Source organism: Aspergillus puulaauensis, chromosome 2, assembly GCF_016861865.1.
Source record: "Aspergillus puulaauensis MK2 DNA, chromosome 2, nearly complete sequence".
In the NCBI taxonomy this organism is placed as follows: Eukaryota; Fungi; Ascomycota; class Eurotiomycetes; order Eurotiales; family Aspergillaceae; genus Aspergillus; species Aspergillus puulaauensis.
In genome coordinates this window covers 553209-576206 of record NC_054858.1, presented here as the reverse complement: position 1 = coordinate 576206, position 22998 = coordinate 553209, and the positions used below count along the sequence as shown (strand labels likewise).

Sequence of the window (22998 nt, the reverse complement as noted above, 5' to 3'; positions counted from 1 at the left end):
TCATGTAGTCGTAGACATCCCGCAGCCTGGAATAATGCATGGGCGAGCTGAGGTCCTCTTCTGTAAGAAGTTTGTCCGACCACGCGAAATTGGTATTGGGTCTTACGCTCTGGAGAAGGAGCCGTCATGCTAAGGGCACAAGCGGCCCTTGACTAGACCGTTTATAGAATGGTGAGAGTCACATGATAGACTAAGAGTGCGGAAACATTTAGTCACGTGCAATAAAATACCACCATTTACGGGTATCATACAGTAACAATGGTAAAGGGACAGGCCCTCTGATGAGGTAGGATGGAGGTAAAAAAGATGTCTGAATGGCTTCAAAAAGGCTCTAGGGCCTTTTCTTGGATTCTGCTTTGAAAGCGCTGTTTCTCGGGCAGCTTGCTCGCCTCCAGTCTTCCCCCCAGCTGCCCTCAGTCTCGCCATTCGGAAACCGCTTGTAACGGACAAAACGCCGCTCCAGCTTTTCTTCCTCTCGCAGCGCTTCTTCCTCCCTCTCTTTTCCTCTCTCTTTGCCCCTGACGTCCTGTCGCAGAACGCGGCTCATCCAAACAAGCTCCGATCCCCACAGTTTGGAAGCAACTTTTAAGTGTGAAGTTTTGGTTTTCCCTGGAGTCAAAGGAAGACTGTTGCCATTGGCCTTGTCGAGACGCGCCGTGATACGTTCCTCGGTGCGCCGTCAGCTGATCCCGCCGCTCCTTTTCGGGCGCTGTTTCTCTCTCGCAAAAGACCCAGACCAGACCCGGCACGCAGACCCATAGAGTGCTTCGTTTGGCCCTGGAGCCTCTTTGCTCGTTACTATAATTCGTGGTTAGTATTCTACTTTATATCTCAGTTCCATTTCCCTCTTGCTTGCACTTTTCCCCAATTATTTCGCTTTCGCTTTGGAATGCGCCCCCCTCATCGGGGTCATTGCATTGGGTCTGCGTGGCTCGCTCCTCTTTGCCCTACCGAGGATTCTGCGACGCTACGTCTCCCTGGCCATCTAAATGACGGCCTTGACGGCCTTTTTGCGATGATTTCGCGTCATGGTTTTGTTGCTTTTGGATGATCGCGTTTCGCGACTCCGTTTGTTGCGTTGTCGCGCCTCTTCTGCGATGACTCTGAGCAGAGAAAAGCTTGTACTCAGACTAATGTACTTTGTCACAGCTCCAGAATCATATATTCCAAAGAATGCTGTCATAATATATTCTCGATCTCTTTCTTTTCGGTTTTCTTCACTTGTTCGATTGGTTGCGAGTGAATCATACCGTGTCTCGTTTGGAAAGTGTTGCGGTCGCTCGTGAATATATACAGGAATAATGCCGTTCCCCGATCCATCCCAGTCTGGGATGACCGACGCGCAATCAGACTCTATTCATAATAACTCAGACTTACTGGATGGAGCTGCCGACTTCGATAATGATGTCGACAGCTCGCTTCTCACGGATCACGGAATCGAAGGACCAGATACGATTGAGGAAGGGAAGCAGAATGCGAAGGCTGTTCTTGCGGCATCGGGCGTGACATTACCTAAACCAGAGTCAAGCAATGATGCATCTAACGCAAATTCTTCACCGGATTCGCAGAAGGGCAGTGCTAATGGAGCCGCGTCCGGCAAAAAGCGATCGCGAGATGGAGCACTTGTTCAGACCTCTTCCTCCAGCAATGCTCTGCCCGTACGTTTACGAGAGACCCCTGTAGAAAGGATCCTACTGGAAGAATACGTCAACCGGGAATTTAGTCATTCTGCTCTGACCGCGTGGCAAAGCCCGAGCCAACAGCTGCAGCAAGAAAAGCGCGCGGAACGCGATTATTACCTTACCTTACGACGGGAAAACCATATGAACCCGGCCGCTCTTTACGGTGTTGGCTACGAAGGGTTTGGAAATGCCCGTACCGACTTGCGCAATCAACACCCCCAATTGCTATATCCCGCCCACCGACGCCGCCCCGGTAATCGGAAGACACGCGAGCTACGAGTTTCGCGGAAAGATTTAAAGACCCAGAACGAACAAATTGAAAATCTGGTACCAATTCGGTTGGATATTGATTGGGAGAAGGTGAAAATCCGGGATACCTTCACATGGAACCTTCATGACCGTGTTGTTTCGCCTGACCTCTTCGCGGAGAAACTCGTCGAGGACCTAGGCCTTCCACTCGAGTCATGTGGTCCGCTGATACGAATGGTGTCTCAGAGCATCCAGGAGCAGCTTTGTGACTATTATCCGCATCTAAATATCGAAGAGGAGGCCCTCGATCCCCACCTCCCATACAGCGCGTACAAAAACGACGAAATGCGCATTGTGGTCAAATTAAACATCACTATTGGTCAGAATACTTTGGTTGATCAATTTGAATGGGATATCAACGATCCTCACAATAACCCCGAAGAGTTCGCCGCGCGAATGACGAATGATCTTTCCCTTTCCGGAGAATTTACAACAGCAATTGCCCATTCAATCCGTGAGCAATCGCAGCTATTCACCAAATCCCTCTACATTCTCTCACATCCTTTCGACGGACGTCCCGTTGACGACCCAGACCTGAAGATGGCCTTCTTACCTACACCACTTCTCTCATCCTTCCGACCCTTCCAGGCCGCAAAAGAATTCACTCCATATCTCTACGAACTTAATGAGGCGGAACTTGAACGGACAGAGGTCTCATTCCAGAGAGATCAACGGCGACAGAAACGGTCTGTCAATCGTCGTGGTGGGCCAGCTTTACCCGACCTCAAAGACCGCCAACGAACGATTCGTACGCTGCTGGTATCGTCTGTCATCCCCAATACAGCCTCGTCACTAGAAGAGAGTAACGTTTTGAAACGGTCTGGGACAAGCCGCCGACGTGCTACAGTTGGGCTACGGGATGGGGGTGACGAGTCAGACGAGTCAGATAGCGATGAGTCCTCCTTGGTCGGATCTCCCGCTATTGGTCCTCATCTAGCTCAAGGCACGGCACGCACGAGAGGCATGCGAGGAGCTGCCACCGCAGCACATGCAGCCCTACGTGCGAATCTAGGCCAGTCGGCAACTCCTGAACCTCACCATGAACCTCGAGTCTCGTCTCGCAGGCGTGACTACCGTGAAGAAACTCCCGAAGAGCCGGAGAGGCTGGTTGTGACGCTCAAGATTTCACGTGAAAAGTTCCGCCAATTTATCGCCAATGGCTCCAAAGTCAACCCTAACGTCCCTAGTTCTGCAGCGGTAACGCAGGCCACGTCCCAACGAAGCACACCGCAGGTCCACACACCAACACTGAACTCAACACCAACTCCCTCCCAAACCCACCAAGCTCGGTTATCAAGCGCCGGTCGCCCGGGCCCTATCCAACACCTAGGGGCTATAGAAGCGTCTAATCCTCCTCAACCAGGCGTCCCTGGGGTACGTAAATGAAAGCCCCGCTTTCCCTCGAACCGAAGGCCTCCAACTGGTAGAGGAATAATGCTGAATATGAGACACCGTACTGATGGTTTCTATTCTAGCCCCCGCCTCCGAGTTGGCTAGTAGCAGGACTCGCCCGACTCAACCAGGCGAACCCGAATGACTCCTTCGAAGCAGTGATGCGATACACTGCTGTGGACACGGATACAATGCAACCCGTGGTCAACCCTAACTCTCACCCTAGCCAAAAGTTGAAATCCCTCTATCTTCCTCGTATTCGTTGTCACGACTGCCCTGGGAAACTGTACACGCCTGGGCCTGGCACAACCGTGGACAATTTCGAGGTCCATCTCCGAAATCGACAACACAAGGAACGCGTGGAAGAACGGATCTCGAAACCTGCTTCTGGGGCCAACCCTCCTGCATAACAACTGAATGATAGGAAAGCTTGATTCCAATTCATTCCGGACATAACCAATGCACACTCTTCCTTCGTGTCTGCATTGAAACTCTTCCTTGTTCTACAACTAAACCCTCCCTTTTCTCCTATCAAAGCATGTCATGTCCGATTACCGTCTCTTCCCGGTTTCAGTTTCAGTTTTGGCTTCTGGTCCTGGTGTATATGATTTGTGAGCGACTTTAGTGGCTGTGCCTGTTCAATACCTACTTTGGTGGCTTATCTTTTTCCGTCCTTTTGAGTTTCTGAGCTTTTTGTAACCACCTCCTTTGGGCACATAAGCAACTTGTATTATTCGTCCTCGTAAAGTACCTACGAGCTACATTAACCTAACTTGCCTAGGTCTCTTCAGAGGTTCTGGATATTGATGGATCATTCTGGCGTTTCCTTGGGTATAGTCAAATCTCATTTACTTCAAAGCAGCACGCGGTGAGAAGATATTCGTGCAAGTATGTAAAAAATTCAAAGGGATAGATCGTATTTTAACTACATCGAACACATTATGTTCATTTCGTTTCGATAAAGCAAAGAAAAGAAGTACTGCGCCTCCATGAAGCCAAATAAAACTAATTTGAATGATCGGGTTGGGTATTCAAACTCTGGACAGGACGAGAAACTAGTAGATCAACAATTTCAGGTCGAAACTTTAGCAGCTAGAGAGCATCAAGGAAGAGAAGAGAAAATAGAAAAAGAAAGTAGAAAATCCCTTCCATCAAGGAGGAGCCGCAAACAAACTGACTGACTGGGTTTCACAAGTTCACCGCATACATAGGTAAATGAATAAGCAGACATGAGGCAAGGTAAGAATAGGGATGGACAAATTGGACATCGGATCTTGATCGAAATTGTTACGTATTCACAGGCAGGGCAGGATATAGACTCATACCGAGTGTCGCATCAACGTAGATACATACACTCAGGATGGGGGAGGTTGAGGAAAAGGAGTGAGGATATCAACCACGCCGGGAGGATCGTCGTGTTGGAAGGGTTGTGGTCGTCGGCGCCTTCTCTGGGCGTTTGGGCGTTGATTTCGGCTTCGGCGCTGGGGCTGGAGACCCAGGCTCCGCGTCTTCGCCGTTTTGCTTATCATTGGGTTCGTTCTCTTTTTCGGAGTCGGGGCCGTCGGCTTCCTTTAGCACCTCGCTATCGGGTTCACTCAGCTCGCTTCCGTCGGATTCCTCGGCTTGATCTTCGCCTTCATCTTCGGCTTGAGCCTCGTCCCATTGGTCCATTTCCATGTCATCTTCGTCGCTGTCACGGTCTGCGTAGCTGACTCTTCGTGGGTTGCCTCTGTTGCTACGTCTGCGAGCTGCCGAACTAGTGCCTTCACCCGCGGCTTCGCCATCATCCGACGACCAGCCATCCCCGGTTTTCTTCTTGCTCTTGGGGTTTCTTGTAGTGGCGGCAGAAGATGATTTCCGCCTACTTGAAGGCTCTTTTTGCTTCTTCACCCGTTTCGCTGCGCTGGTGCCCCCATTACCCTCGTCAGTCTTTCGCTTCTTTGCAGCGGCGTGGCTGGTTGACCCGTTCTTGGTTCGCATCGACGATCGCACAATCCGATCGAGTCTGTCATCGGCATCTTCCGGGAGGAATGTCGTGTCTGCAACTTCTTGCGCCTCACGGTGACTTCCCATTGGGGCGAATATGGAGCTAGGCACACCAACCTTGCCGGGATATGTTTGAAGGATGTTAACACCACCGGCGCCCCCACCGAACCTGCGTTGCTGGCAGTAGATGTCTGCGAACCGTCGGATTGTTGCTTGTGCTATATCAGAAAGCGTGTGTAGGCGCGTGGATATCTCATCAGAGTTCGTGATTCCGTCTCGCGCCTGCTTCACACGCTGCGCGATGTGGAATATTAGGGAAAGATTATGTTCATTTGCCACCGCAGAGAGATAGAAGAGGATGTAACGAGCAAAATCTGTCAAGTCGTCCAATCTTGTCGACTCGTCCAGATCAGCCGGTGGGTAATCCGGATGGTATGCGAGGAGGGACAGGAGGCGTGAAAACATAGCTTCCATAACCGTCTGCTTCTCGCCTTTCTTGCCATTCGTTTGTTGGGAGAAGAATGCGACCCGAGATCGCAACCACGTCAGAGTGCTATCTTTCAACCCAATTTGGGGTTCGAATGCAAGCAAGTACGGTATGACGTACCACCGATGGCCTAGCCGGGAGTTCTGCACAAGTTTCTTTTTGAGTTGGTTAATAAACCCGCTTCTCACTTCCGGGATTGGGTCCTGAGCTACAAGCGCAAGCGCGTTGAAGTCTTTCGGGGTGAGCAACTGTTCACATAGAGCATGTGAGCCGCAGAGCTTCAGCAAAGAATTGGCAGCTAGAAGCCGTAGTCTTGACTTCTGGGTGGCCGGTGTATCTTTCTTCTTTGACAACTCGCCCGAATTGAGAATGAGCTTATTCAGGGTGTCATAAACAGGCTGTGCGTGAGCACGGAAGTCATCGTCACTGTCAGAGCCATCTTTGGCCCGGAGGCGATTGACGATGATTTTAAGGGCCCATTCCTTGGCTGCAGTTTCATCATCGACTTCATCTGACCATGAATATTCCGAGTCCGGAGTAGGAGATCGGTTTGTCAGTAAGATTTGATTGACAGATATCTTGATGATGGCGTCGCTCTCCTCATCGGCCTCCCGTGGAGCGAGAAGGTTTAGTTGCGAGAGTGTTGCGAGTTTCGTTAGAAATCGGTCAGAATTGTAGTTGCACTTGGAAACACATTTTTTAACGAGATCTTTCGCATACATCTCCTTCTTATCGGCTACAGCCATGAGAATAAGTACCGCATGTTTAGCAGCACGAGGTGATGGACTGTGCAGAGCATAGTCGACGAGAGCCTGGAAGAACTTGCGCTCCTTCGGTAGCCTAGAGGGGAGCTTCTTTGCGAACCCAGAGCAGGCCTTGAGGATTTCCTCGGTCCCCGCAGCGCTCAATGTGGCGGCTTTTGGTGCATGTGCTTCAAGATCTTTGCACATTTCTTGCACCTGGGCCTCCAAAACCTCAGGGTTGCGTGACGAAATTTCGCGCAGCATCTCATGTGCGGGATTCGCTAACCCGTTCTCGTCTGAGCGGGAAAGGCTCATGATCGCAGGGATATGGCTTCGGTTGAAAACAACGGAGCTGCATCGATACAGCAATGGCGTTAGAGTCTCGTGCAATATTGTGCTGTTATTGCTGGACTGTATTCTTCTTGAAAATTCCTTAATAGCTTTGGTGACAGTGCGATAGTCACTCACGGCAGCCATGGCAAAGCGAATGAGTTGGTAGCCCCTCCGGTCGTGTATCTTTGCGAACTTCCATAAGTCGGCAGATGTTCTCACTGGATCAGGAAAGGTCTTCGACAGGGTGTCAATGACTTTAGTTAGTTGCGCCTTGATCTGGTCCTTGTTCTTTTCCATCACACCACCCTAGTCACTGTTAGCTACCAGTTCTGGCTCAATAGTTCATAATTAGACCCACATTGTAGTCTTCACAGGCCTGAAGATATATTGTGACAGCGGTCCTCATGGATAGCTGCCGAGCTTGCATAGCAAAGAATACCTTCTTGGCTTTCTCATCCAGTCCTCGCAGAAGCGTGAGGATGCGACGAACGCGGATTTTGTCAACATCGGCCTCGTTTTCTGGTTCAGAGGCTTGAAAATCCTTCAGTTTCTGAGATTGGCTCGAGCCACCTCTAGAAAGCTTGGGTTTGATGGGAGGGTAGCTGAGAGGAAGAAGGACTTCGAAGAGGACACGGTCGATACAAACGTGAATATCAAGGTCGTTGGTGTAGAAAGCGTCGAAGATTTTAGATGGACCATCCTTTAGCAGGGACGTGACCTGTTCATTGTCTCGTTCAATCTCACCAGCGGCGACAGCCCAGGCTCGGGCCAAAATTTTCATGGCATGTTCTCGCACTTGGGGTTTCCGGTCCTTGACACGCTCTGCAAGGATAAAAAGCAGCGAGTCTTGCGTTGAAAAGCCACCACTAACACCAAGTTTATTCACTATGTGAGACAACCCGAAGGTTCCAACTGCATCAACAGCTGCAAGGCGGACTCTCTCGTCCGCATCTCGAAGCATCGATGCGAGATATGTGATAAGGGTTTGCTCCTCGTTATCACTCAAGCCGGAACCACCCGCTGATGTAAGGATGATTCGGCCTACGCCAGTAGCCCAGGATGCACGCACTGAAGCCGACTTGTCTAGACGCCGACTCAAAAAGCTGTCATACGCGGAGCTGTGCGCTTGTGGGAAGGGCTTCGGAGCGAAAGGCATAAGAAGGACATTCGGCTGGGGAATCGATTGGGTGTATTCATCCAATGCCACCTGCGGGTAGGCAGCAGGGTCCATTGGCGGAGGAGGGGGTGGTCCAGCAACCCCAGTTCCAGATGTCAGGTCGCCGATGGTTTGCGTTGCCAACATGCGCAACGACATCGACTCGGCGGATAGCTCTGCTTCTAGTTGGGGAACCACATTCTGCAGGACGTCGGGACACGCTCTCCAGAGTTCTCGGATTAACCGATGTGCTTTGCTCAACTCCTTGATATCTTCACCCTCTTCATCCGAATCGTCGAGGTTTGGCTTGCGATGGGATTGTTTCGAAGGGCCGGTCTCCTTTCCGGTCGCGGAGGCATCAATGATAACATTGTTGAAATACTGGCTGATGTGACTCGTCATTCTTTCCGGGCAAGCCTGACAGATCGCTTTGGCCATGTTGTAAGCGGGCGGGTAGTCCTTCAGAAGTAGCGTCTCCTGTTTTTCGTCTACCTGAGTCTCGGGCTTCTTTCCCTTTCTCCCAGAGCCTTCCAATACACGGGGGTCGATGCGCAGGAACTGCGCTACTATAACGTCCACCACATCAGGCGCAAGAACAGGTGATTCGTCGATGACTGTCACCAGGAGGCGGGTCATATCGTACTCGACGTTCTTGGCGACTGGCTCGCCGGTCGAGGCCTTGGCCGAGCCTGCGACAATATCGAAGCAGCTTGTAAATAGCGGAACAATCAATGTGTCGGGGTGATCTAAGTCAGTCATAAGAACAACACTCTTGACTTCCGCCAGGGAATTTAAGACGTAGATGTGTTGGGCGTTATATGGGTTAGAGGGATCGCCCAGCGACGGAATAATCGACGACACTATACAAGTAAAAACATCCTATTACGCAGAAAACGAGTCAATTACCGATATTGCACACCAATATATCATCAAAACTGAAGCCGGGGGAGAGATCGCACTTTGAGTTGATTCGCCGTAAAAGGCGCGTCAGGCGCACAGAGGCGCAACACATCCACAATGCAGCATGTCGCCCAGGCTCGAACGCCTTTATCCTTATGCCCTAGAAGTTGAGCAGTAGCCAACTCCTGTGAGACCTTCCTAAGAGACTCCTTCTCAATCTCCTCCTGTTCGAACTTGCGCAACTCTTGCGCCAGTGTCTGCAGGCGCTGAAGCAAGTCCGCGATGGGAATGGCGGAGCGTCCAACGCGCCAGGAGAGCGGCTCATTGAATTTCAGATGACGAAGAGCGCCGGAGGGCTCTTCAGGTTCCACGGCCTCCGTGGCCACGGAGGGGCCTTGACGTGTGCGCGCAGGCATCGTGGACGAGGCGCGGGGAAGCCGAGGGTGGAAGGGGGCTGCACGCTCTCAACGCACCATGCGCTTCCCAGGGAATAAAGATGCAGTGGAGGTAGCCGAGTGCAGTTCCCGATAGACAAGGAATCGGCTTTCCGGAATGCCGAAAAGGGAGCAAGTTCGTCGAGGAGGAGAAAAGATGCGAGGGAGTGTTGGAGCGTTTCGTCTCAAATCAACTTCCGCCAAAACAGGAAATCCAACATTGACCGCCTCCACTTCCGGGACGCGTCGCGCGTTGTGACTTCTTTGGTACAAATATCAGGACAAGCACTTCAATATTCAATTAATTCATTGGTTGTTTGGTATTCGCTGATTTTTCTTAATTATTATGCGCTAATTACATTATTGTCTATATGAAGTTATGAACGTTCACGCGAATCAACTGCTCTCAATGCAATGCCATGCCAATCATAATGCAGAATCGTCGACGTCTATAAATCAACGCTTCAAATGCTTGCGAACAAAGTCAATGCTGATGAATATAGGGTTGGAATAGTTAATGGAATTAAAACTTCGGCGAGAACTTGCTCATCGCCCGGATCCTCTTGCCATATATGAAGAAGATAATGGGGATAGGAATCATCGCAACAGTGATGAATCCAAGGAGACTAGACGCCCAATCCACACCAAGCTTGTGATACATCTGCGTGGCGAAGAGAGGGAAGGCACCTCCCAGCGAGCTCCGAATCAGAGTGTTGGCTGCGATGGCAGAGTTGGCGAACATAAGGTACACGTCAATAATATAGTTGAGACCTTGCATGAAAATCACCAAAATACCCATACCGATAGGGACACCAGCGGCAATCTGAGCCATCCAGTGAACACTCGTCTCAGATGTCCAGCCGAACCAGAAGAGACCGGCGGGCAGGAGGACGGAGGCTATCATCATGGGGATGAGACGCTCTTCAGGTACAACGCGGCCGTGCTTGGCGAGTTTGCGAGCAAAGCGAGTCTTTGTTTGCCAGATGATCAGTGCCACACCGCAGAAAACTCCAATCATGATTCCAATGAACGGAAGACCGGCAATACCCCCGTTTGTCCACCCGCGAACCTCTTGGAAAGAGACCGGATAGGCTTCGAAGAAGAGGTAAAGAATGCCATACACCAGCGCAAGGTAGATAGTGATGAGGATTAGAATGGGTTCAAGAATAAGCATTTGAACCGGACGGAAAAGGTATTTGCGGACGATGTCGGTGAAGGTTGGCTTATGGTGGTCGAGGAACGCATACAAATTCTCATTCCCAGTCTCGCGACGAAGTCGAGCAGCACGCCTTTGTAGGAGCACAGGGTGATAGGTCTCTGGGACCACGAACCAAGCGATAGTACCAAACGACCCTGCAGCGATTAAGGTAATCCAGGCAGTCCAACGCCAGCCAAGGTAAGAATCAGTGAGGAAACCACCAACAATCGGGCCTAGAGTTATTCTCCGTCAGTACATTACTCACGAAACAGGCCCAATAAAAACAATCGGAACACATACCGAGCACGGGCCCAACAAAAGTAGCCGCAGAGAACATTGCAATTGCCACGGCGCGATCAATCGGATCCCAAAAGTCCGCCATTGCGCCTCCAACAACAGCCAAGGGCGAGCACCCTAGAAAGCCCATCAGGAAACGACAGACGAGAATGGTCTCGACGTTCTTGGCCACGGCCACGGGGATCTGGAAAATGGCAAACAAGGCATAGCCGATAAATAGAGGATATTTACGCCCATACAGCTCGGACAGCGGCGACCAAAGCAAAGGTCCAGCAGCAAACCCAAACACCACGAGGCTGGTGGCGAGGACCATAACCTCTGTGGATACCCCGAACTCCTTTGCCGTCACCAATGTCGCTGTCGAGAACACACTACTCGCGAAGGTGAGCCACATTGTCATCGACGACATGCTCATCGTCACAACCCATTTCCTCCACTTGGGCATATTCTGGGGGTTTTCCGGGTCATCGGGCCCATCCCACTCGACGAGATTGGGATCCTTGGTGTTCGTCTCCTCCTTGGACTTTTCGTCTGTTGATGGTGGTTGTGCGTCATTGTTGCCACTTTCGAGGTCGCGTTCTTCATAGTCCAGAGCGCCTGAGTCTTGGGGAGGACGTTCAGCCCCAGCCTTCTCGTCGTCTACGAGGCTGGGGAGAGATTCTGAGCGAAGGGTGGTGCCAGACGACGGCAATTCATGCGTATTTCCCTGGCCCGGGTGGAGGTTGTTTGGGTCGTTCATCGTCCGCTGGCTGCTGCAGGTATACAAAGCCGAAGGTTATGAGTAGGTGTAAGTGAGGTAGGGAGCAAAACTCTCAAAGGCAAGGATGAAGGATAATAGATTTGTCCGGACAACGGGGTAGAAGAAAAGTTGGATACCGCCATTATATACACTGCAGCAAGTGGGCCATCAAAAATCTGGATTCATAATTCCACAATATCGCAAGAGGGGCGGGCCCTCATCGCGTGGACTGAGGTCGCAGAAACGGACTTTGGACATGACACCATCGAGATCGGTGTTCCTATCTCCGACCCAGGCCAGGTCCTAACACCGGGAGGGCGTGAGAAAATGGCCGGGGAAGCCCAATCAGTAACACTCGTGTTTATGACACACTGCTAGTGTAGTTGCTAGGAACGAATCACCAAGGTGCTCTGCCGTTTATCCGAAGCCAGGCACTAAACGAGTTACAAATCGATGGTTCCAACTTCCAACACAAGTCGCAGTCGCTGCTCGCATAAGACACTCAACCCCGTGCCTTTCGGGCGTGAGCGAAGCTCAGTGGGTTCGCAGAGCCTTAAAAGAGATCCACTCTCAAAGAAACGATGCAAAGCCCCGAATAATTGGCTGGAGATGAAAAATTGTGTACAAAAAAGCCCACCTTGATATCTTAGCCCATCCGTTCCGTGGATTCTGGGCCGATGGCGGCCCTCGTGGGTCCAGTTTCGGGAGATCGCACAACTTCTAGATACCGAGCCCGAGAGTTTCTTCTACTGAAGGTCATAGTGAAATAAATCATTCTCATCCAACACATTGACCATACTTTAAATTCTGCCGCATAACGCATTGCTCCCGACCTTCCTCATACCACCAGGATCAACTTGAAACTAGTTATGCTAACTAATACAAGTGTTGAACAATGCTGATTCTCGGATTTCTTGCGTTTCCGTATCAGGCCCAAACCCGGAGATCGGTCGAAAAAACCACCGACTCCGTTTGATGTTGCTTACGGAGTACTCCGTAGTTTCAAAGCTCTGAATCCACCATACCATGGGTTCACGGCTACCTAGCTCCATTACAAATCTTCAAGAAGGACATGGAACCGTTAATGGTTCCCTGATCAAATGATTGCTTCTAGCGTAGGGTTGGCCGTGCCGATGTCGATGGACACTACGCGGCTCTGTTTCCTTACTTCCAACCATTTGCTAGATGGAGACTGGATGCACGATACAGTCCGATGACTCAAGAGTCCACACTAAATGACCAATAATCAATGTGAGTCAGGCAAGGAAGTCATGATCCCTCACACGTAAGCGGATAACGGCCCGCTCGTGCCCACTGCAGGCGAGCTTGTGCAGCCGGAGATAAGCACAGGCTGCACAGCGCTCCCATTATCAGATCCGAAGGCTCGGCTTGTTCGGGGTCGGGATATGGTTGTACGGAGAGTCGGGGTTGATCAATAATCCTGCGGGACTCCTTGCACATGGAGAAGGGCCCAGGAAGGTCTAGAATTATCTTTCTCAGAAATGAATCTAGGGCCACTATATACACCCGTTGAAAATTATAGCAGTATAGAATACAACCATGCGCCTAATAATATGCTTGCCCACGTTGATACAAACAAGGCCCAAAATTCGCTATAGCGCGCCATTATATGCTCCAAAAATCATCATGAACTGTCGTCAGAAGACCCGCTAACCTTCCCTCTACTCTGTTTGAGAGCGTCAATCGCGCTCTGTACTTCCTCTTTAGCGGTAGCTTCCAACCGGGTCCTCAAGGTTTGTTCCAACGTCTCCAATCCCAAAGCACGTTCGTACAGCTTCCGAGAAATGCTTCTATTAATGTCGGTGTATTCCTCTTTGGAAACAACCTTTGACCGATAGTACGGTTTCAGGGTAGCTCCGACGAGTTTCTGGATCTCGGACTTTACGGACAGCGATAAGCCTGGTCGGGCTGGCGAGTTTTCATTGGAACGTGCTGTTCTGTTTATATATGCGGCCCGAGGAACCCGGCGGTTTCGAGGAGGGCGCGACGGCGACTCCTCCTTACTCTCTTTCTGGGAGTTGGTCGGTGAAACTTCCGGGGAGAAAAGGGGTGACGTCTTTTCGTGAGGCGATGGTGATGTGAGTTGGATTGGAGAGATTGGTCTACTTCCGATATTTGGAGGTGGGGTGGCGGAGGACAAACGAGGAGAAGACTGGTTGGAGGGTGCGGGCGAGAGTGAAGGTGATGAAGGCCCGGGAGTGCTATGGTCGGCAGAGACCGGAGCCGAGGGACCGTATGAATTCACACTAGGTGGTGTTGACGCATCTTCAACTTCCTTTAAAAGAGACTGCAGGAAGCTCGGCTCGCTCGAGGCGTCGGCGTTAATCCGAGCAGATGCATGAGCACTGGCGGTCCTTGAAGACTCACCATTCTGCACAGCCAAAGCCGCAAGGTCCTGGGCTCTGCGGGTGCGAGGTCGTTTCAATTTTCGCGCCGGTTCAGTTGGTTCTGGAGAAGGAGACAACGTAGGCTCTTTTCGTTTCCTGGCTGCGCTCGGGTTGTTCTCAATCTCTCGGGCACGTTCAAAGGCGTTCCACGCTCTCATTTCTTCCAGAGACTCTGGCTCGGGGGTTGGTTCCCTAGGAACTCGAGGGCGCGATGGCCGAGGAGCCTCGATGTCAAGCAGGGCAGCGGTATCCCGGAATCGGTTGTTTCCACCCTGTCGCTCGGCGACTTCAAAGCGACGTTGCCAAGTGCGAAATTCTCTCTGATGAGCTTGCTCTCGGCGCTGTTGTTGCAGCGCACGCTCGACAGCCCTATCGTCATCGAAGGGGAAGTCTAGGTCTATGTTGAGGTGATCCCATACTGACTGCCAAACACGTGCCCAGTGGAGGGAGTTGATCTGATTCCTGCTTTGAACCCTCCGCTGCTGTGCCCTGGTGCGGTGTCGCCGTCGGTTTTGAACCAGTGACGGTCTATCAGAGGCATCAGAAGACAGTCCGATGGGACGTTGGGTCTCACATCGGGAACAGTACCAGGATCCCGCTGGCACCTCATCAAGACCAATACAGTATGTATGCGTCGGAACATCGCAACCATCGCAGAGAAGTAGCTGCTCCTCGTGTTCGGCATTCCCGCAAACAGTACAAGGTTGAGAATCCGAGAGGTCATCATCTATATATTCGACCACCATGGACGGGTCGACATCTGCGACCTGAACGCGGTCTTGCACGCCATAGGAAGATAGAACAGAGCCTAGGACAAATAAAAAAAATTAGCGCTCATGCTTTCTGCGGAACTGCAAAAAAAAATAGCAGAACAAAAGCAGACAACGACTGGGATAGAACGTTGGCTTACCTCCGACTCGATCACTCAGCTCCACTACATTGAAAGTACGGCGACATATCGGACAACTATTAGCCCGTTCGACCCAGGGTTTCAAACAGTCGTTATGCAGAATATGGCCGCATGGGAGCAGCTGAGCGATAAGACCAATGTTTTCATCATTGCCGTCGAGTTCTTCTGGTTTGGTGGAAGTATCAGGCGCCTTGCCATCGGGTTCAAGGTTAGGTCTTGGCGCTCCGACGGCAAGAGGATCGCTGGCGCTTTCGCCAAGGTCTCCTAAGCACACAATACAAGTGTCGGACATTAACGGATGGCGATATGATAGAGCTGTGTAAAGGGGAGCTGAGAGAAGGCATGAAGGACAGCTATCAAAAAGGAATGGAGGAAGAAGAAGAGATGAAGAGAGAAGGGGAGGAAGAGAGAGAGGGAGTAGTAGGACGAGTGATGTGGGGAGAAACGGGCGCCGCCTTTTGAAGGTCAGTAATCCGGTCTAACGCGAAACAGTCTGGGTGCCAACGTGACCAGCCCGACGCAAGGCGAATCACTGCCCTCTAAATTCACCCTGTTGGCCCTGGCAAACATGGTCACGGCGCTTGTGCGTTTGGTTGAGGTGCAAGATGATGTTCCTGCAGTGCGCTCAATGTGGATTAACCCCTCTTTATACAGAATAAGTTGCGCTCCAGTGAAGCGTAGCAAGCCCAGTCTCCGACAGCGAAGCGGATAACATCAGAGCAACCATCTAAATGTAAATGAAATACGAAACATTAACTGCAAAAGTGACCGAAAAAAAGATTGTACAAGAGATTTGACGCTGATTTGACTACTCTCGATGAATATCGATGAAAGGGCAAATACTGTTGCTCTCGGCCCCAGTGGTCCTCACATGTCGGCAGGGTGCTGGTATTTTGCCCATCAGAAGACACCATCACGGGTGCCTCCAAGGCAGCACCCTTGGTAAACCAGGGTAAAACCCGACCATATGAAGCGAGGTTAGTCTCTGATCTACCAGGTGCAGAAGATCAACGGAACATGGAGTCATGAACTAGGTAATGTGACAAATCTGAAACCATCGGTTCAATTCATGTCTAAGTGGTAAATTGTGTTCGATGTGGCAGGCAGACAACACTATCAGCATCGAAAAGGAAAATTCGTGACGAGGATGCGTTCATGACAATCCAGATCTTGTATTTGTCTCATTTTTTTTAATTAACCGAAACAGAAAGGAATTCCATCATCACATTTAAACCTCCGCGATTTCTCTGAGACGACGGATGGTGGAGCGGGTGGCAGCGGCGGCGGGGGTACTGAGTAAATCCCATGTTAGCCATGTTTCCAGTTCAAGATGCACGCTCCGTTGGGCGGGTGGGCGAAGGAAAGCGATTCGGTTGACTTACGAGACGGTGTAGGCACCACCGGCGACGGTCTTGTTGCAACCCTTGCACTCCCAAATACCAACAGCCTGGCGCTTGACGGTGTTCTTTCCGCAGAAGGTGCAGATGTAGCGGGCGTGCTGCGACACTTCCATCTTCTTCACCTGCTTACGCAGGGAGGCACCGTATCTATTGGCGAGCCATCAGTCAATAAAATGTCCAGTCGCTCGTGTTTTCGATCGTTGAATCCCCAAATTTCGCCTTGTCATGAACGAAAAATCGCGCTCGAATTCAATCGGACGATGGGAAAGGGCTTCTAGCAAAGCATACCTGGTACCATATTTACCGGTGATGCCGACCTCTGGGAAACAAGTCAGCTTCTGGTTTTAATTGCCAAATAATTCAATGGAGATTTAGGAGTGTCTGGCTATACTCACTCTTAGTGCGCTTCGTCATCTTGTCTCTGTGCGGCTGTTGAGGTCGAAGATGGGAACAGTGCGGGAAGTTCGAAATCGAGACTGACGCTTTCAAGTGAGGGCCAAATTGTGGGTGCGCTCGCTTAGGGCTCAGCCTTGGCACCACGTGATAAGTATCGAAATCACCAAGTCGGCCGTACCTTTACCAATCCCGGAGTAGGTGAAGAGTAACAATAGGCTAGAGCAAAGCAAGTAATTTATTTGACCGTATTTGATTCTTTTTTTAAGATTTTAATTAGCAGCTGTCATTATTTATTCGGCCAGGCGTCCTATAGTCGTTCAAACACTAAGTCTGCGTATATAGAAAGAGGCAGGCGGTCAGAAAAGGCACAAAAAAGAATATGCAAAAATGCTTGCTGTATTAGATAAGCGGGCTCAGGCCAACAATTCAGGCATAAGCTTAAAAGAATTAACATGTTGGGGAAACTTCACTTATATTGTGGTCTTGAGTGTGGCAGTATAAAAAATGACCAAAGCATAGACTCTGCGTAGCCCATATAGGAATAGAGCTTATTCCTCGGACGACCAAGCCTTGGCTGGCCCATTCACAAGCGGATCCGGCCTCAAGTGACGTATTCAATATTTGGGCCGCGGTTGGCCAGCTCTCCTCAATTGTCCAGGGCTGGCACTTATCTTTGACAATGGAATTCACAACGCTATGAACTTCCCTTGATCGATCACAATTGAACACTGATCCCACATATAAGTCCTGCTCTGGTAGCACTATAAGTTGCCTCTTGTTGACCCCTATTTAACCAGCTTCCCAAAGTGAAGAACAGGGGCATTAATTACCCTGGTAGATACAATGCAGTCTAGCAGGGAATTCGATATCGTGGTTCTTGGGCCCACCGGGTATACCGGGAAGTATTGCGCTGAGCACATTGTTAAGAACCTCCCTACGAACCTGAAATGGGCTCTCGCAGGACGTTCCCCGCAAAAAATCGAAGGCGTTGCCCAGGAGCTGAAAAGGCTCAACCCAGATCGCGCAGAACCAGGTACGTCCTGAGTCATGGATACCAAACAACTGAATGTCTCTGCTAACTAGTTTGTAGAGATCATTGCTGTCCAACTCAATCAAGAAGAATTGCGCCCTCTTGCAGAGAGAACGAAGGTTATCATCAACTGCGTTGGGCCGTATCACATATATTCCACACCTGTGGTTGAAGCTTGTGCTCAGACTGGCACCCACTATCTTGATGCGTAAGGTTCCCAGTGTTATAATGAAATGTTCAGAACGTCTTACCACTATGCAGGACTGGAGAAACACCTTGGGTCAAACAGACAGTTGATCAGTATCATGAGACAGCCAAATCTAATGGCGCTATCGTATGTCCCCTACCAGTCATTCCTTCACAACAGTCTTCTGATCATGCTGCAGATAATCCACTGCCTTGGCATTGAAAGCGCTCCCGCGGACATGTTGGTTTGGGCTATCGTTAAAGAAGTCCGAGAGAAACTAGCATGTCATACCAAAGAAATCACAGGCGCGATTTGGGAGATGAAGTATGCTACTATAAACACCATATACGCATAAGACTAACCACGTTCTAACACGCATAGATCCTCCGGGGCAAGTGGCGGCACCCTCTCTTCTATCCTGACCTGCGTTGAGGACTTCTCCGCAAGCCATCTCCTTGAGTCCACCCAGCCATTTTCACTCGCGGCTTCCCCGCCACCAAAGGATATTCCATCCGAGTCTATAATGGCCAGAGTCCTCGGTGTTCGGTCTGTGCGTGGCCTAGGTACCCTCACCAAGTCACCCTCAGACTTCTGCGACATGACCATTGTCCACCGCAGCAGCACATTGATGCCCGAATTCTACGGGCCCAGGTTCTACTTCCGCCAATTCCTCCACGTCCGCAACACTTTCGTTGGGATTCTAATCAACTACGCCCTCTTGATCGGAACCGCTCTTTTAATTCTACCTCCGGTCCGATGGCTTGTGAAGAAACTCATCTACGCTCCGGGTAGCGGGCCGACTATTGAAAGTGGCCGTGATGATCACTGCGAGTATCGTGCTATCGCAACGCCGGATCAGAACACGTCGAAACGTGTGCTAGGGAAATTGAAGTTTCAAGGCTCGATGTACCACGTCACCGGCGTGCTGATGGCTGAAGCAGCCATGGTGATTTTAGAGAACGAGGAGAAGGTGAAGAGGATCTCGAGGTGTGGTATTGTTACTTCGGCGGTCTTGGGCCAAGACTTTCTCGACCGGCTGGAGAAAGTTGGATGCAGCGTTGAGACGCAGGTGTTGGAGAACTGAGCTCGGCGTTGCTGTTCTAGTAGAAGCATGATTGTCTTATGACTGATCTGAGTTCACGATATTTCATGATGTAATTACCCTACACTGGCAATCCAATATATCACATTGCACTGCGTATTTCAATCTAAAACCAGTACATTCGCACAAACCGTTCACGTAGGTAACAAAATCACAGTTTTGCTTTCCTGTCCCCACCCTCAACAACCTCATCCAGCCAGTTGTCCAAAATCGCATTAACATCCTGCGGCTTCTCCCAGAGGGCCCAGTGCGAAGTGTCAACCTGCTTCGTGGTCAGATTCGGCAAGTTTTTACCCACTGTCTTGCCCAGGCTTGTTGGGAGAGCGGCATCCCTGAGAGCTTGGATGAAGAGGAACGGAACATCGATGGTTTTCTTTTCGAGAGAGAGTTCGTCCTCGTGGTTTATTTTGCGGGTTCGGTACCAGTTCACTATTTGTTTAGTGTATTAGTAGAGAGATGTGGTTTGTTCAGGGGCGTTAACATACGGGGTCCACGAAGACCATGTCGGGCGAATTCCCAGGCATAGTATTCAAGTTCCTGTAACCAAGTTTTGGTTAGTTCTCTCCTCCAAATCGGAGAACGGTACTCTAAAGACGGCTCAGCAAATAAACGTACCTCCTCACTCAACAGCCTCGACCGGCGTAAATGTCTCAACTTCTCCATGTCCACGCCCTTACTCACATCGAACGCAAACTCTTTCTTCTCCGTCCTTCCACCATACAGTGCAGTAAGAAACTGCTTATGGTCATCCTTAGTATGCACCTCCTTTTCAATGTCTCCACTGGCGAAATGCAGCTGGTACGCAAAATGCGGCGTGATTTTTTCTATCATTTCCTCGAGCGAGACCCATTTCTTGTATGGTGGGCTGTAGGGAACGCAGACAGTGAAGAGATACTGTACGAGCTCTGGGTGCCAGAGGGCAACGCGGTAGGCGAGGTATGCGCCCCTTTTGGGAAGTCAGTTTAAGACTCTAATCTTCAGGTAGATGGAAAAAAATTATGAACTGTAAGTACCAGTCATGACCACCCAGGATAATCTTGGATGCACCCAGTTGGGCAGCTAGTTCTTTGACGTCGTTGGCCAAGTTCTTGTGCGAATACGCAGCGAGATCAGCAGGGGCATCCTAAACATCTTAGATCAGCGAGTTCTAAAGCCAGCAGCCATCTGAACAACATGTCGTACCGTTCTTCCATATCCAAGGCAATCCGGAGCAATGACTTGGTAGCCTCTGTTGGTGAACAAAGGTATCTGGTATCGCCAACCCATCGAGATGTCGGGGAAGCCATGGAGCTACAGCACTGTGTTAATTTATTTATTATTCGTACAGTAACTCAGAAGGACGTACCAAGACTACAGTGCCTTTGTATTTTCCTAACTCCGGCTGGCTGTATAGGTAGCCTGAAATATATAATCAGCCAATTACCCCTTCGAGCAAAAACTTTGCCTTCAGGTGGATAACTTGGTTAAAGACAGGAGAATTAATCTCCAAGAACATTGCTCCGCGACGATGTAGAATATAGAAATAAGCTCTCGTACCGTATGTCTTCCCATTCACAAAAGCTGAGCGATGCTCAACCCGAGGGTCTCCCGAGACTTTGATTTTGTCAACAGCCATGGCCACAATACACGCGCAGAGTTAAAGTTATATGGTTCCGAATAGTAGTTGAAAATCGCGAACAAAGAACAATGCGTGTTCAATGGGATTGTACTCTCGTTGATATATCTTAGCTTGAGCCCCTCTCCGGTTTGTCACGTGAAGCCGACGTTTTGTCTTAAAAAGTGGGGAGAAGAGACAAAATATATTTAGAGGATAATTAAAATAGTATTGAGCAATACAAAAGCTCAATAAGAGTTTCCTGGGGACTTGGAGTTGCGAGTTGCATGCAATTTGAGCTTCAGTGGCGAGTCTTGATAAGACAGACTCCTTTTCCGAGATGCCTCGGCCCTCGTCAAATCATCCCCTCAATAGTATTTTACACTTATTGACCACCATTTTGGGACTGCTTGTAGACTAGACAAGAACAACATGGTAGTAGACGCTTAATAAATCACAGTATCTTCATTGTCCTCCACCACTTCCCCTCCGTCATCCTCAGCTCCTCGATGGACATCTTGATTTGAAGTCGTTGGTACGTCTTCACTGGGTATGGGAGGGCTTTCGGGGTTAGCATCTTCTGAGGCCTTCTCGTGGTTGGTTCCAGTTGTTACTGCGTCCCTTTGCTCTTTGGGCTGCTCATCTTGAGCATTTTCATCGGATTTTGGTTGTTCTGGTCTCTGCTCTTCAGCAGACCGGTCCGGCTTCTCGTCGCCCGGCTTCTCAGTCTCTGGTTTCTCTGTTTGCTCTTCTTCTGTGCTGCGCGCGTCGAAATCCTCCACTTCTCGTGCGATTGTCACCTCCGCTTCCCGTATTTGATCTTGTATAATGTCTTCATCCCTAGATCGGAGCTGCCACGGCTTATAGTACTATTGGATTGGTCAGACACATGTAACAGACAATTGCAGCATGGGGTAGCCTACCAGTACAGGCTCTGACTTCGTTTTCAGAAAGTGAGCCGTGGCCAGAAGATTCGTGTGACGGGTATGCATCTGGATAGACCGGACGTCAATTAACATCAGTTTTCTCCAAAATCAGACTGCGAAATCAAAAACCCACCATCTCTTTCTCATAAAGCTTCTGCTCTTTCTTCCGCAGCGCAAGTCGGTCCTCTCGCCTCTTCTTCTTCAGCTCCCCGTACTCTTCATCCTGTAGTTTGAGTTTATCCTGCTGCTTCCGCTCTATATCTGCCCGCCGTCGTTGCGCCGCCGAATTGGAGTTCTGCGAGAGTGTCCCTAGTAGAGAACCAAATAACCGCTGTCCGCGTTTCCGTTCTTCATCCCGACGATTACGTCTTCGTTCCGGGTCTGGAGCGTCTGCCTTTGGAGACGATGGTCTGCGAGCGGGAGGTTGTTCGGAGTCTTGGTTATCATCCTGGGCGCTCAGACGGCGGCGTTTGATGTCTGAATCCGGGTCTGCGGTTGAGGATTGTCTTCGCTTCGCGCCGTGTTCTGGGGAGGAAATGACACTATCTTGATCGGGGATGACCACAGCAGAGGATAAAGTTCTATATCAAACATCAATTAGCTACTTGAAATGACGGTAAGAGCTAGGAAGGAAATACAATACCCTTCTGCCATGTTGGATCGGCCTAGGTGGAGAGCGGCGAGGAAGTTTTGCACACCGGATAAGGGGAATGGAGACGGCCAAGGGCAAGCGAACAATAAATACCCTGTCAGATGAAGCGCATATATACAGATTAGATATCAGTGTAATGAACGGAGCGAAACCCGGGCGTGTTGCTCTTGCCATAGAGCCGCAAAGTTCCAGTCTTCTCCGCACGGACCAATTTACCGCGTCGGGGCGGCAGAAAAAGGTCTCTGCAGTTCCTGGCCTGACTTCACTGACCTCTCTTCCCTTCCAACAGCTTCGACCGGTACTGCCTCAGTGCCACCCCTAGACCATTTATAAGCAGACTCTGCTTAGAACTCGCGATTTTCTGCGTTTATATTCCGTCTCTATTCCTACAGTCTCTTATCTATCTGTCACCGTTCTTTCAGCAACATGTCCCGCCATCACCCCGATCTCGTTATGTGCCGCAAGCAACCTGGCATTTCCATCGGCCGTCTGTGTGATAAATGTGATGGAAAGTGCCCCGTGTGCGACTCCTACGTGCGCCCTACTACCCTGGTCCGCATCTGCGACGAGTGTTCCTTCGGAAACTACCAGAATAAGTGCATCGTTTGCGGTGGCGAGGGAATCAGTGATGCATTCTACTGCTTTGAATGTACGCGATTAGAGAAGGACAGAGACGGCTGTCCAAAGATTATAAATCTGGGAAGTTCAAGGACAGATTTATTCTATCAAAAAAAGAG

The 22998-nt window shown here is 50.2% G+C and overlaps 8 protein-coding genes across 8 annotated transcripts; 2 read left to right on the top strand and 6 right to left on the bottom strand.

Moving 5' to 3' along the window:
- Nucleotides 1-1301: 1301 nt before the first annotated feature.
- On the top strand, nt 1302-3793 carry SNF5 (SWI/SNF chromatin-remodeling complex subunit SNF5; the record flags this gene model as incomplete). Its single annotated transcript, XM_041698864.1, has 2 exons — nt 1302-3365; nt 3467-3793. The coding sequence occupies 2 exons, from the start codon at nt 1302-1304 to the stop codon at nt 3791-3793; spliced, it is 2391 nt and encodes a 796-aa protein (XP_041552006.1).
- Nucleotides 3794-4775: 982 nt separating this feature from the next.
- APUU_20243S (sister chromatid cohesion factor PDS5) lies at nt 4776-9404 on the bottom strand (the record flags this gene model as incomplete). The annotated part of the gene is made up of 3 exons (XM_041698862.1): nt 4776-7238; nt 7291-8967; nt 9048-9404. The coding sequence occupies 3 exons, from the start codon at nt 9402-9404 to the stop codon at nt 4776-4778; spliced, it is 4497 nt and encodes a 1498-aa protein (XP_041552005.1).
- A 541-nt stretch (nt 9405-9945) lies between these two features.
- On the bottom strand, nt 9946-11656 carry MRR1 (MFS transporter; the record flags this gene model as incomplete). Its single annotated transcript, XM_041698861.1, has 2 exons — nt 9946-10853; nt 10921-11656. 2 exons carry the CDS (start codon nt 11654-11656, stop codon nt 9946-9948), a joined length of 1644 nt encoding a protein of 547 aa, XP_041552004.1.
- Nucleotides 11657-13301: 1645 nt separating this feature from the next.
- APUU_20241S (putative PHD and RING finger domain protein) lies at nt 13302-15266 on the bottom strand (the record flags this gene model as incomplete). The annotated part of the gene is made up of 2 exons (XM_041698860.1): nt 13302-14872; nt 14975-15266. The coding sequence occupies 2 exons, from the start codon at nt 15264-15266 to the stop codon at nt 13302-13304; spliced, it is 1863 nt and encodes a 620-aa protein (XP_041552003.1).
- Nucleotides 15267-16202: 936 nt separating this feature from the next.
- Nucleotides 16203-16788, bottom strand: RPL43 (60S ribosomal protein eL43; the record flags this gene model as incomplete). The annotated part of the gene is made up of 4 exons (XM_041698859.1): nt 16203-16266; nt 16357-16521; nt 16663-16693; nt 16770-16788. 4 exons carry the CDS (start codon nt 16786-16788, stop codon nt 16203-16205), a joined length of 279 nt encoding a protein of 92 aa, XP_041552002.1.
- Nucleotides 16789-17613: 825 nt separating this feature from the next.
- Nucleotides 17614-19071, top strand: APUU_20239A (uncharacterized protein; the record flags this gene model as incomplete). Its single annotated transcript, XM_041698858.1, has 5 exons — nt 17614-17803; nt 17861-18008; nt 18062-18134; nt 18187-18311; nt 18369-19071. The coding sequence occupies 5 exons, from the start codon at nt 17614-17616 to the stop codon at nt 19069-19071; spliced, it is 1239 nt and encodes a 412-aa protein (XP_041552001.1).
- A 169-nt stretch (nt 19072-19240) lies between these two features.
- Nucleotides 19241-20704, bottom strand: APUU_20238S (alpha/beta fold hydrolase; the record flags this gene model as incomplete). Its single annotated transcript, XM_041698857.1, has 7 exons — nt 19241-19518; nt 19575-19626; nt 19705-20035; nt 20103-20212; nt 20272-20379; nt 20435-20487; nt 20626-20704. 7 exons carry the CDS (start codon nt 20702-20704, stop codon nt 19241-19243), a joined length of 1011 nt encoding a protein of 336 aa, XP_041552000.1.
- Nucleotides 20705-21129: 425 nt separating this feature from the next.
- Nucleotides 21130-22263, bottom strand: APUU_20237S (pinin family protein; the record flags this gene model as incomplete). The annotated part of the gene is made up of 4 exons (XM_041698856.1): nt 21130-21552; nt 21607-21675; nt 21743-22190; nt 22253-22263. 4 exons carry the CDS (start codon nt 22261-22263, stop codon nt 21130-21132), a joined length of 951 nt encoding a protein of 316 aa, XP_041551999.1.
- Between the last annotated feature and the right edge of the window lie 735 nt (nt 22264-22998).